Raw genomic sequence first — 13,225 nt, 5'->3', positions numbered from 1 at the left:
AAATCAACACACACACAATAAATCAACACACACAATAAATCAACACACACAATAAATCAACACACACAATAAATCAACACACACAATAAATCAACACACACACACAGTGAATCAACACACACACAATAAATCAACACACACAATAAATCAACACACACAATAAATCAACACACACAATAAATCAACACACACACACAGTGAATCAACACACACACAATAAATCAACACACACACAATAAATCAACACACACACAATAAATCAACACACACACACAATAAATCAACACACACACACACACACAGTGAATCAACACACAGGTAGTGCCCTACGTAGGGAACAGGGTTAGAAGACAGGACTTCATCGTCCACCCTGTTCCCTTCATAGGGCCCATAGGGTTCAGGTCACAAGTAGTGCCCTACGTAGGGGACAGGGTTAGAAGTAGTGCCCTACGTAGGGGACAGGGTTAGAAGTAGTGCCCTACGTAGGGGACAGGGTTAGAAGTAGTGCCCTACGTAAGGGACAGGACACCATTTGGGACACCACCATGGTCTCCGAAACTTAATCTCCACGGCGACGACCTCTCACCTGTAGAAGCCCTTCTTGGTGAGTAGTTCCTTGAACTGTCCCAGGGTCACCACGCAACCTTTGGCCGTGGTGCGGTAGGGGATTGGCTCGCCACAGAAGTAGTACGCCACAGTTACGTTCTCACACTGTGACCCCTGCTTCTTACTGCTTAGAGACTTCTGTCTGGAGGAGAGGAGACAGACAGCACTGCTTAGAGACTTCTGTCTGGAGGAGAGGAGACAGACAGCACTGCTTAAAGACTTCTGTCTGGAGGAGAGGAGACAGACAGCACTGATTAAAGACTTCTGTCTGGAGGAGAGGAGACAGACAACACTGCTTAAAGACTTCTGTCTGGAGGAGAGGAGACAGACAGCACTGATTAAAGACTTCTGTCTGGAGGAGAGGAGAGGAGACATGAGACAGACAGCACTGCTTAAAGACTTCTGTCTGGAGGAGAGGAGACAGACAACACTGCTTAAAGACTTCTGTCTGGAGGAGAGGAGACAGACAGCACTGCTTAAAGACTTCTGTCTGGAGGAGAGGAGACAGACAGCACTGATTAAAGACTTCTGTCTGGAGGAGAGGAGACAGACAACACTGCTTAAAGACTTCTGTCTGGAGGAGAGGAGAGATGGAGACATGAGACAGACAGCACTGCTTAAAGACTTCTGTCTGGAGGAGAGGAGACAGACAGCACTGATTAAAGACTTCTGTCTGGAGGAGAGGAGAGGAGACATGAGACAGACAGCACTGCTTAAAGACTTCTGTCTGGAGGAGAGGAGAGAGACAGCACTGATTAAAGACTTATGTCTGGAGGAGAGGAGACAGACAGCACTGCTTAAAGACTTCTGTCTGGAGGAGAGGAGAGGAGACATGAGACAGACAGCACTGCTTAAAGACTTCTGTCTGGAGGAGAGATGGAGACATGAGACAGACAGCACTGCTTAAAGACTTCTGTCTGGATTAGAGATGGAGACATGAGACAGACAGCACTGCTTAAAGACTTCTGTCTGGAGGAGAGATGGAGACATGAGACAGACAGCACTGCTTAAAGACTTCTGTCTGGAGGAGAGATGGAGACATGAGACAGACAGCACTGCTTAAAGACTTCTGTCTGGAGGAGAGGAGACAGACAGCACTGCTTAAAGACTTCTGTCTGGAGGAGAGGAGACAGACAGCACTGCTTAAAGACTTCTGTCTGGAGGAGAGGAGACAGACAGCACTGCTTAAAGACTTCTGTCTGGAGGAGAGGAGACAGACAGCACTGCTTAAAGACTTCTGTCTGGAGGAGAGGAGACAGACAGCACTGCTTAAAGACTTCTGTCTGGAGGAGAGGAGAGGAGAGATGGAGACAGACAGCACTGCTTAAATACTTCTGTCTGGAGGAGAGGAGACAGACAGCACTGCTTAAAGACTTCTGTCTGGAGGAGAGGAGAGGAGACATGAGACAGACAGCACTGCTTAAAGACTTCTGTCTGGAGGAGAGATGGAGACATGAGACAGACAGCACTGCTTAAAGACTTCTGTCTGGAGGAGAGATGGAGACATGAGACAGACAGCACTGCTTAAAGACTTCTGTCTGGAGGAGAGGAGACATGAGACAGACAGCACTGCTTAAAGACTTCTGTCTGGAGGAGAGGAGACATGAGACAGACAGCACTGCTTAAAGACTTCTGTCTGGAGGAGAGGAGACAGAGAGCACTGCTTATAGACTTAAAAGCCTCCTGCTAGAACCCCCTGATCCTAATCAACACTAACCCCTCGTTCCAACCTCAACCCCTCCTCCTCTTACCTCTGTTTAGCCTGCAGCAGGGCGGTTCTCCTCCTCTCCTCCTCCAGTCTCCTCCGGGCCTCCTCTAGCTGAGTGAGGGGGTTGGGTGCGGGATTGGGGGGCATGGTGGGGTCCTGGATGAAGGGGTGGGAGGGCTGCACGTTGTTCCGCAACTGGGCGCTCACCCAGGGGTGCACTGCCCCAGGACGCTCCACAGAGCTGGGTCTCAACAGCTCCACACTCCCCTGGGTCTTCCTGGAGCCTGTGGTACTCCTAGAGGGGAGAGAGAGAGAGAGAAGGAAACCGAGGGGGGGAGAGAGAGAGGGGGAGAGAGAAAGAGGGGAAGAGGGGAGAGAGAAAGAGGGAGAGTGAAGGGGAGCGAGAGAGAAAGAGGGAGAGTGAAGGGGAGCGAGAGAGAAAGAGGGAGAGTGAAGGGGAGCGAGAGAGAAAGAGGGAGAGTGAAGGGGAACGAGAGAGAAAGAGGGAGAGTGAAGGGGAGCGAGAGAGAAAGAGGGAGAGTGAAGGGGAGCGAGAGAGAAAGAGGGGGGGATGGGAGAGAAAGAGGGAGAGTGAAGGGGAGCGAGAGAGAAAGAGAAGGTTAGTTAACATTGGAGTAAGTGAGGGACTGAGAGAGTGCGTCCTACTGTATGTGTGTGTGTGTGTGTGTGTTACCCGTGTGTGTTCTTTTTGTGTCGTAGTGCCTCCCCCTCCATCATCCACTGCAGTATCTTGTGGTTTCTCTCCAGGTCCTCCAACGGTACCTGGGCCTCCTGGACACGCCCCTCATCACCTTTACCTGTCGGCTCCGCCCCCTTCTTAGAGCCACGCTTCGATAGGGTGCTGCCCTTACTGCTGGGGTGCAGGGAACACACACACACACAGGTCAGAATGGTGATACACGGGTCAGAATGGTGATGGTCCACATGATTAAGACTAGCTAGTGGACAGTGTTCTACATGATTAAGACTAGCTAGTGGACAGTGTTCTACATCAGTAAGACTAGCTAGTGGACAGTGTTCTACATTAGTAAGGCTAGCTAGTGGACAGTGTTCTACATCAGTAAGACTAGCTAGTGGACAGTGTTCTACATTAGTAAGGCTAGCTAGTGGACAGAGTTCTACATTAGTAAGGCTAGCTAGTGGACAGTGTTCTACATCAGTAAGGCTAGCTAGTGGACAGTGTTCTACATCAGTAAGACTAGCTAGTGGACAGTGTTCTACATCAGTAAGACTAGCTAGTGGACAGTGTTCTACATTAGTAAGACTAGCTAGTGGACAGAGTTCTACATTAGTAAGGCTAGCTAGTGGACAGTGTTCTACATTAGTAAGGCTAGCTAGTGGACAGAGTTCTACATTAGTAAGACAAGCTAGTGGACAGTGTTCTACATTAGTAAGGCTAGCTAGTGGACAGTGTTCTACATTAGTAAGGCTAGCTACTGGACAGAGTTCTACATTAGTAAGACTAGCTAGTGGACAGAGTTCTACATTAGTAAGACAAGCTAGTGGACAGTGTTCTACATTAGTAAGACTAGCTAGTGGACAGTGTTCTACATTAGTAAGGCTAGCTACTGGACAGCGTTCTACATTAGTAAGGCTGAACTGTTCTAGTCATGAAAATCGTGACTTGAGTCCGAGATTAGTTCGAGTCCTAGCCTCAAGTACAACAACACTGATAACCCATAACCCCCCCAGGTACTAACCTATAGCCCATTGCGTCCATGGTCCCAGCCCCATCTGCGTAGTTGCGTCCCTTCCCGGTAGAGTAGTGGTGGGCCTCCCCGTTCCACAGGCCACTCCCCTGGGTCCTGGAGCCTCCTCCTCCACCACCCAGCACCACCTCATCCATCTGGGGCTCTTTGGGCTTGGTGCCCCCTGGGGGGTAGTGGTAGCCATGCTTGTGGTGGTACACACCTGAGGGAACAGAGACATGTAGGTTAACTAACTAGAACTCTACCTCTTAACCCAACAAAGATGCTGGTAGCCATGCTGGTAGCCATGCTGGTGGCCATGCTGGTAGTCATGCTGGTAGCCATGCTGGTAGCCATGCTGGTGGCCATGCTGGTGGCCATGCTGGTAGCCATGCTGGTAGCCATGCTGGTGGCCATGCTGGTAGCCATGCTGGTAACCATGCTGGTAGCCATGCTGGTAGCCATGCTGGTAACCATGCTGGTGGCCATGCTGGTAACCATGCTGGTAGCCATGCTGGTAACCATGCTGGTAGCCATGCTGGTAGCCATGCTGGTAACCATGCTGGTAACCATGCTGGTAGCCATGCTGGTAGCCATGCTGGTAGCCATGCTGGTAGCCATGCTGGTAACCATGCTGGTAACCATGCTGGTAACCATGCTGGTGGCCATGCTGGTAGCCATGCTGGTAGCCATGCTGGTTGCCATGCTGGTAGCCATGCTGGTAGCCATGCTGGTAGCCATGCTGGTAGCCATGCTGGTAACCATGCTGGTAGCCATGCTGGTAACCATGCTGGTAGCCATGCTGGTAACCATGCTGGTAACCATGCTGGTGGCCATGCTGGTGGCCATGCTGGTAGCCATGCTGGTAACCATGCTGGTAGCCATGCTGGTGGCCATGCTGGTGGCCATGCTGGTAACCATGCTGGTGGCCATGCTGGTAGCCATGCTGGTAGCCATGCTGGTAGCCATGCTGGTGGCCATGCTGGTGGCCATGCTGGTAGCCATGCTGGTGGCCATGCTGGTGGCCATGCTGGTAGCCATGCTGGTAGCCATGCTGGTAGCCATGCTGGTAGCCATGCTGGTGGCCATGCTGGTAGCCATGCTGGTAGCCATGCTGGTGGCCATGCTGGTAGCCATGCTGGTAGCCATGCTGGTAGCCATGCTGGTAGCCATGCTGGTAGCCATGTGGTGGAACAGCCTTTATGGACACACTCAAAAAGAGATTGGTTTAGCGGTGGTCTTTGGTACATTTCACCTCTGTACCTGGGCCTGTACTTATAAAGCCTCTCAGGATAAGAGTGCTGATCTAGGATCAGATTGACCTTTGAAATCATAAAGAATATGATTCTATGGACAGCACTCCTACTCTGATGTTCTGTTGGTTGAATACACTCCATCACATTGATTATACAACGTCAACACTGTACGTACGTAGACTACTGAGCTTGTTTGATGCTTTAAGCACGGAGATACAAAAAAAAAATGACTGAAGAGGGAGCTAGACATCATCATAGCCTAACCACCTAACCGCCCATCCACTCTAACCACTAGACTACCTGCCGCCCCTACACTCTAACCACTAGGCTACCTGTCGTCCCTACACTCTAACCACTAGGCTACCTACCACCCCTACACATTAACCACTAGGCTACCTGTCGTCCCTACACTCTAACCACTAGGCTACCTACCACCCCTACACATTAACCACTAGGCTACCTCCCGCCCCGCCCCTCCACTCTAACCACTAACCACTAGGCTACCTGCCGCCCCTCCACTCTAACCACTAGGCTACCTGTCGTCCCTACACTCTAACCACTAGGCTACCTGCCGCCTCTACACTCTAACCACCAGGCTACCTGCCGCCTCTACACTCTAACCACCAGGCTACCTGCCGCCCCTCCACTCTAACCACCAGGTTACCTGCCGCCCCTCCACTCTAACCACTAGGCTACCTGCCGCCCCTCCACTCTAACCACTAGGCTACCTGCCGCCCCTACACGCTAACCACTAGGCTACCCTGCCGCCCCTACACTCTAACCACTAGGCTACCCTGCCGCCCCTACACTCTAACCACTAGGCTACCTGCCGCCCCTACACTCTAACCACTAGGCTACCTGCCGCCCCTACACTCTAACCACTAGGCTACCTGCCGCCCCTACACTCTAACCACTAGACTACCCTGCCGCCCCTACACTCTAACCACTAGGCTACCCTGCCGCCCCTACACTCTAACCACTAGGCTACCTGCCGCCCCTACACTCTAACCACTAGGCTACCTGCCACCCCTACACTCTAACCACTAGGCTACCTAACGCCCCTACACTCTAACCACTAGGTTACCTGCCGCCCCTACACTCTAACCACTAGACTACCTAACGCCCCTACACTCTAACCACTAGGCTACCTGCCTCCCCTACACTAACCACTAGGCTACCTAACGCCCCTACACTCTAACCACTAGGCTACCGCCCTCAATGTCACGTGGCTAATAAACAAATTATATCTAAATGAAAATAATACAAATCTAAAAACTAACTTCTATTGCCATGACCATTATGTAAAAACAGCCCGACATAAACCAACTAATAAAAAACATGGCGCCCTGAAAATATCCTGATAAAAAACATGGCGTCCTGCAGGCCAGGTAGCCTATAGGACTACTACTATGTGTAATCAGGCCAGGTAGCCTATAGGACTACTACTATGCAGGCCAGGTAGCCTATAGGACTACTACTATGTGTAATCAGGTAGCCTATAGGACTACTACTATGTGTAATCAGGTAGCCTATAGGACTACTACTATGTGTAATCAGGTAGCCTATAGGACTACTACTATGTGTAATCAGGTAGCCTATAGGACTACTACTATGTGTAATCAGGTAGCCTATAGGACTACTACTATGTGTAATCAGGCCAGGTAGCCTATAGGACTACTACTATGTGTAATCAGGTAGCCTATAGGACTACAACTATGTGAAATCAGGTAGCCTATAGGACTACTACTATGTGTAATCAGGTAGCCTATAGGACTACAACTATGTGAAATCAGGTAGCCTATAGGACTACTACTATGTGTAATCAGGTAGCCTATAGGACTACTACTATGTGTAATCAGGTAGCCTATAGGACTACTACTATGTGTAATCAGGTAGCCTATAGGACTACTACTATGTGTAATCAGGTAGCCTATAGGACTACTTCGATGTGTAATCAGGTAGCCTATAGGACTACTACTATGTGTAATCAGGTAGCCTATAGGACTACTACTATGTGTAATCAGGTAGCCTATAGGACTACTTCTATGTGTAATCAGGTAGCCTATAGGACTACTACTATGTGTAATCAGGTAGCCTATAGGACTACTACTATGTGTAATCAGGTAGCCTATAGGACTACTACTATGTGTAATCAGGTAGCCTATAGGACTACTTCTATGTGTAATCAGGTAGCCTATAGGACTACTACTATGTGTAATCAGGTAGCCTATAGGACTACTACTATGTGTAATCAGGTAGCCTATAGGACTAATACTATTTGTAATCAGGTAGCCTATAGGACTACTATGTGTAATCAGGTAGCCTATAGGACTACTATGTGTAATCAGGTAGCCTATGGGACTACTACTATGTGTAATCAGGTAGCCTATAGGACTACTACTATGTGTAATCAGGTAGCCTATGGGACTACTTCTATGTGTAATCAGGTAGCCTATGGGACTACTACTATGTGTAATCAGGTAGCCTATAGGACTACTACTATGTGTAATCAGGTAGCCTATGGGACTAATACTATTTGTAATCAGGTAGCCTATGGGACTACTTCTATGTGTAATCAGGTAGCCTATAGGACTACTATGTGTAATCAGGTAGCCTATGGGACTACTACTATGTGTAATCAGGTAGCCTATAGGACTACTACTATGTGTAATCAGGTAGCCTATGGGACTACTTCTATGTGTAATCAGGTAGCCTATGGGACTACTTCTATGTGTAATCAGGTAGCCTATAGGACTACTACTATGTGTAATCAGGTAGCCTATAGGACTACTACTATGTGTAATCAGGTAGCCTATGGGACTACTTCGATGTGTAATCAGGTGTGTGTCGTTACTCATGATTGACAGGATCGCTACAAACAAAAGAGAACTCGTAAATGGAATGAAATCCAAAACTTTTTTCCTGATAAGTGTAGCCTGTGTGTAGCCTGTGTGCTCTGTAAACAACATGTCCACCCCAACAACAACAACGGGAAGACTGGAATATTATTGAATGCATTAACAAGAAAACAGGCCTCTGCCAATGAACTAGTCAATCAATCAAATGTATTTATAAAGCCCTTCTTACATCAGCTGATGTTACAAAGTGCTGTACAGAAACCCAGCCTAAAACCCCAAACAGCAAGCAATGCAGGTGTAGAAGCACGGTGGCTAGGAAAAACTCCCTAGAAAGGCCAGAACCTAGGAAGAAACCTAGAGAGGAACCAGGCTCTGAGGGGTGGCTAGGAGAAACTCCCTAGAAAGGCAGGAACCTAGGAATAAACCTAGAGAGGAACCAGGCTCTGAGGGGTGGCCAGTCCTCTTCAGTCCACTCAGACAGGTGTGAATCAGACAGGTGTGAATCAGACAGGCGTGAATCAGACAGGCGTGAATCAGACAGGCGTGAATCAGACAGGCGTGAATCAGACAGGCGTGAATCAGACAGGCGTGAATCAGACAGGCGTGAATCAGACAGGCGTGAATCAGACAGGCGTGAATCAGACAGGCGTGAATCAGACAGGCGTGAATCAGACAGGCGTGAATCAGACAGGCGTGAATCAGACAGGCGTGAATCAGACAGGCGTGAATCAGACAGGCGTGAATCAGACAGGCGTGAATCAGACAGGCGTGAATCAGACAGGCGTGAATCAGACAGGCGTGAATCAGACAGGCGTGAATCAGACAGGCGTGAATCAGACAGGCGTGAATCAGACAGGCGTGAATCAGACAGGCGTGAATCAGACAGGCGTGAATCAGACAGGCGTGAATCAGACAGGCGTGAATCAGACAGGCGTGAATCAGACAGGCGTGAATCAGACAGGCGTGAATCAGACAGGCGTGAATCAGACAGGTGTCTTGTGTGCCATACATTTTATTTTTTATATATATATATTTGTCACTGCTCGACTAAAAAAAATCTTGGTCGACCAACAGCCTATCTACCAGTCGACTAAATGGGGTCTGCCCTAATTGAGACTAACCTGGATAAATAAAGACAACAACAACATACCTGCTCCCATCCCCGCTGGGTCCCCTCCCTTGGCTCCTGGCTTGTGACCTTTCACCCCTGGAGGCCACTGGGTTCTCCCAGAGTGAGGTGGAGGGTACACCCCTCCGTCGGGGGAGCGGGACTTGGGCGAGTGTCTCCCGGTGCCTGGTGACTGACACCCCGGCGTCTCCATCACTCTCTGCACGTGTTCGTCCAAGATGGCCTCCGGGTTCTCCTCGTGCGCGTCCTGTAGCGCCAGAACACCGTTGTACGAGGTCTCTGAATAACGGGACCCGTAGTGGGGGAAGAGGGACGAGGTGGATGGGGGGAGGGGCTTGTTGCCGTAGGGGGGAAGGGAGTTTACCATGGAGACGTCGGCGTCGTCACCCTCCTCCTCCTATCACAGAGCAGGAAAGGAAAGAAGGGGCGGGGTTAGAGGAGAAGCAGGTTAGTGTGTGGGATGATTACCATCCAAACCACGCACACACACACATCCAAACCACGCACACATCACAGATACATCACACACACACACACATCCAAACGACGCCACAGATACGTCACACACACACACACACATCCAAACCACGCACACGTCACAGATACATCACACACACACACACATCCAAACGACGCCACAGATACGTCACACACACACATCCAAACCACGCACACATCACAGATACATCACACACACACACATCCAAACCACGCACACATCACAGATACATCACACACACACACATCCAAACCACGCACACGTCACAGATATGTCACACACACACACATCCAAACCACGCACAAGTCACACACACGTCACACACACACACACACATCCAAACCATGCACACGTCACACACACACACACATCCAAACCACGCACACGTCAAACACACACACACATCCAAACCTCGCACACGTCACAGATACGTCACACCCACACCCTCCCAGTACGTACCAGCCTGACCCTCTTCAGTCTCTCCTCCAGTCTCTCCTGTGCTTCTCTCTCTCTCAGAACTGCCTCCAGTCGACTGATGAGGTCAACAGCGAACCTCTCCGGCTCAACGTGGACATCCTTTGGCACACGGTACGTACGCTAGACACAGAACATCTATCAGATCAACATCATTCACCTGGTCTACTGATAGGACCACAGAACATCTATCAGGACCACAGAACATCTATCAGATCAACATCATTCACCTGGTCTACTGTTAGGACCACAGAACATCTATCAGATCAACATCATTCACCTGGTCTACTGTTAGGACCACAGAACATCTCTCAGATCAACATCATTCACCTGGTCTACTGTTAGGACCACAGAACATCTCTCAGATCAACATCATTCACCTGGTCTACTGTTAGGACCACAGAACATCTATCAGGACCACAGAACATCTATCAGATCAACATCATTCACCTGGTCTACCGTTAGGACCACAGAACATCTATCAGGACCACAGAACATCTATCAGATCAACATCATTCACCTGGTCTACCGTTAGGACCACAGAACATCTATCAGGACCACAGAACATCTATCAGATCAACATCATTCACCTGGTCTACTGTTAAGACCACAGAACATCTCTCAGATCAACATCATTCACCTGGTCTACTGATAGGACCACAGAACATCTATCAGATCAACATCATTCACCTGGTCTACCGTTAGGACCACAGAACATCTATCAGATCAACATCATTCACCTGGTCTACCGTTAGGACCACAGAACATCTATCAGGACCACAGAACATCTATCAGATCAACATCATTCACCTGGTCTACCGTTAGGACCACAGAACATCTATCAGGACCACAGAACATCTATCAGATCAACATCATTCACCTGGTCTACTGATAGGACCACAGAACATCTATCAGGACCACAGAACATCTATCAGATCAACATCATTCACCTGGTCTACTGTTAAGGACCACAGAACATCTATCAGGACCACAGAACATCTATCAGATCAACATCATTCACCAGGTCTACTGTTAGGACCACAGAACATCTATCAGATCAACATCATTCACCTGGTCTACTGTTAGGACCACAGAACATCTATCAGGACCACAGAACATCTATCAGATCAACATCATTCACCTGGTCTACTGTTAGGACCACAGAACATCTATCAGATCAACATCATTCACCTGGTCTACTGATAGGACCACAGAACATCTATCAGGACCACAGAACATCTATCAGATCAACATCATTCACAGGGTCTACTGTTAGGACCACAGAACATCTATCAGGACCACAGAACATCTATCAGGACCACAGAACATCTATCAGATCAACATCATTCACCTGGTCTACTGATAGGACCACAGAACATCTATCAGATCAACATCATTCACCTGGTCTACTGTTAGGACCACAGAACATCTATCAGATCAACATCATTCACCTGGTCTACTGATAGGACCACAGAACATCTATCAGATCAACATCATTCACCTGGTCTACTGTTAGGACCACAGAACATCTATCATATCAACATCATTCACCTGGTCTACTGATAGGACCACAGAACATCTATCAGATCAACATCATTCACCTGGTCTACTGTTAGGACCACAGAACATCTCTCAGATCAACATCATTCACCTGGTCTACTGTTAGGACCACAGAACATCTATCAGATCAACATCATTCACCTGGTCTACTGATAGGACCACAGAACATCTATCAGATCAACATCATTCACCTGGTCTACTGTTAGGACCACAGAACATCTATCAGATCAACATCATTCACCTGGTCTACTGTTAGGACCACAGAACATCTATCAGATCAACATCATTCACCTGGTCTACTGTTAGGACCACAGAACATCTATCAGGACCACAGAACATCTATCAGATCAACATCATTCACCTGGTCTACTGTTAGGACCACAGAACATCTATCAGATCAACATCATTCACCAGGTCTACTGTTAAGGACCACAGAACATCTATCAGATCAACATCATTCACCTGGTCTACTGTTAGGACCACAGAACATCTATCAGATCAACATCATTCACCTGGTCTACTGTTAGGACCACAGAACATCTATCAGGACCACAGAACATCTATCAGATCACCATCATTCACCTGGTCTACTGTTAGGACCACAGAACATCTATCAGATCAACATCATTCACCTGGTCTACTGTTAGGACCACAGAACATCTATCAGGACCACAGAACATCTATCAGATCAACATCATTCACCTGGTCTACTGTTAGGACCACAGAACATCTATCAGATCATCATTCACCTGGTCTACTGTTAGGACCACAGAACATCTATCAGATCAACATCATTCACCTGGTCTACTGTTAGGACCACAGAACATCTATCAGATCAACATCATTCACCTGGTCTACTGATAGGACCACAGAACATCTATCAGATCAACATCATTCACCTGGTCTACTGTTAGGACCACAGAACATCTATCAGGACCACAGAACATCTATCAGATCACCATCATTCACCTGGTCTACTGTTAGGACCACAGAACATCTATCAGATCAACATCATTCACCTGGTCTACTGTTAGGACCACAGAACATCTATCAGGACCACAGAACATCTATCAGATCAACATCATTCACCTGGTCTACTGTTAGGACCACAGAACATCTATCAGATCAACATCATTCACCTGGTCTACTGTTAGGACCACAGAACATCTATCAGATCAACATCATTCACCTGGTCTACTGATAGGACCACAGAACATCTATCAGATCAACATCATTCACCTGGTCTACTGATAGGACCACAGAACATCTATCAGGACCACAGAACATCTATCAGATCAACATCATTCACCTGGTCTACTGATAGGACCACAGAACATCTATCAGGACCACAGAACATCTATCAGATCAACATCATTCACAGGGTCTACTGTTAAGGACCACAGAACATCTATCAGATCAACATCAT

At 48.2% G+C, this 13,225-nt stretch overlaps 1 protein-coding gene across 5 annotated transcripts in view; it reads right to left on the bottom strand.

Moving 5' to 3' along the window:
• LOC139370016 (axin-1-like) overlaps window positions 1–13,225 on the bottom strand; it is a 32,999-nt gene that overhangs the window by 5,057 nt on the left and 14,717 nt on the right. For 3 of the 5 annotated variants that reach the window (XM_071109303.1, XM_071109300.1, XM_071109302.1), the window contains 6 exons: window positions 10,225–10,362; window positions 9,288–9,663; window positions 4,036–4,246; window positions 3,009–3,188; window positions 2,358–2,609; window positions 587–790 (listed from right to left, as the gene is read on the bottom strand). In XM_071109303.1, coding sequence (XP_070965404.1) covers window positions 587–790; window positions 2,358–2,609; window positions 3,009–3,188; window positions 4,036–4,246; window positions 9,288–9,663; window positions 10,225–10,362 — 1,361 coding nt within the window. The remainder of the gene's footprint in view (window positions 1–586; window positions 791–2,357; window positions 2,610–3,008; window positions 3,189–4,035; window positions 4,247–9,287; window positions 9,664–10,224; window positions 10,363–13,225) is intronic. The other 2 variants (XM_071109305.1, XM_071109304.1) reach the window with 2 other exon arrangements.

Source organism: Oncorhynchus clarkii, chromosome 17 (assembly GCF_045791955.1).
Source record: "Oncorhynchus clarkii lewisi isolate Uvic-CL-2024 chromosome 17, UVic_Ocla_1.0, whole genome shotgun sequence".
NCBI classification, from domain to species: domain Eukaryota; kingdom Metazoa; phylum Chordata; class Actinopteri; order Salmoniformes; family Salmonidae; genus Oncorhynchus; species Oncorhynchus clarkii.
The sequence above is the reverse complement of the archived record's forward strand: the minus strand, read 5'-3'. Positions and strand labels throughout refer to the sequence as shown.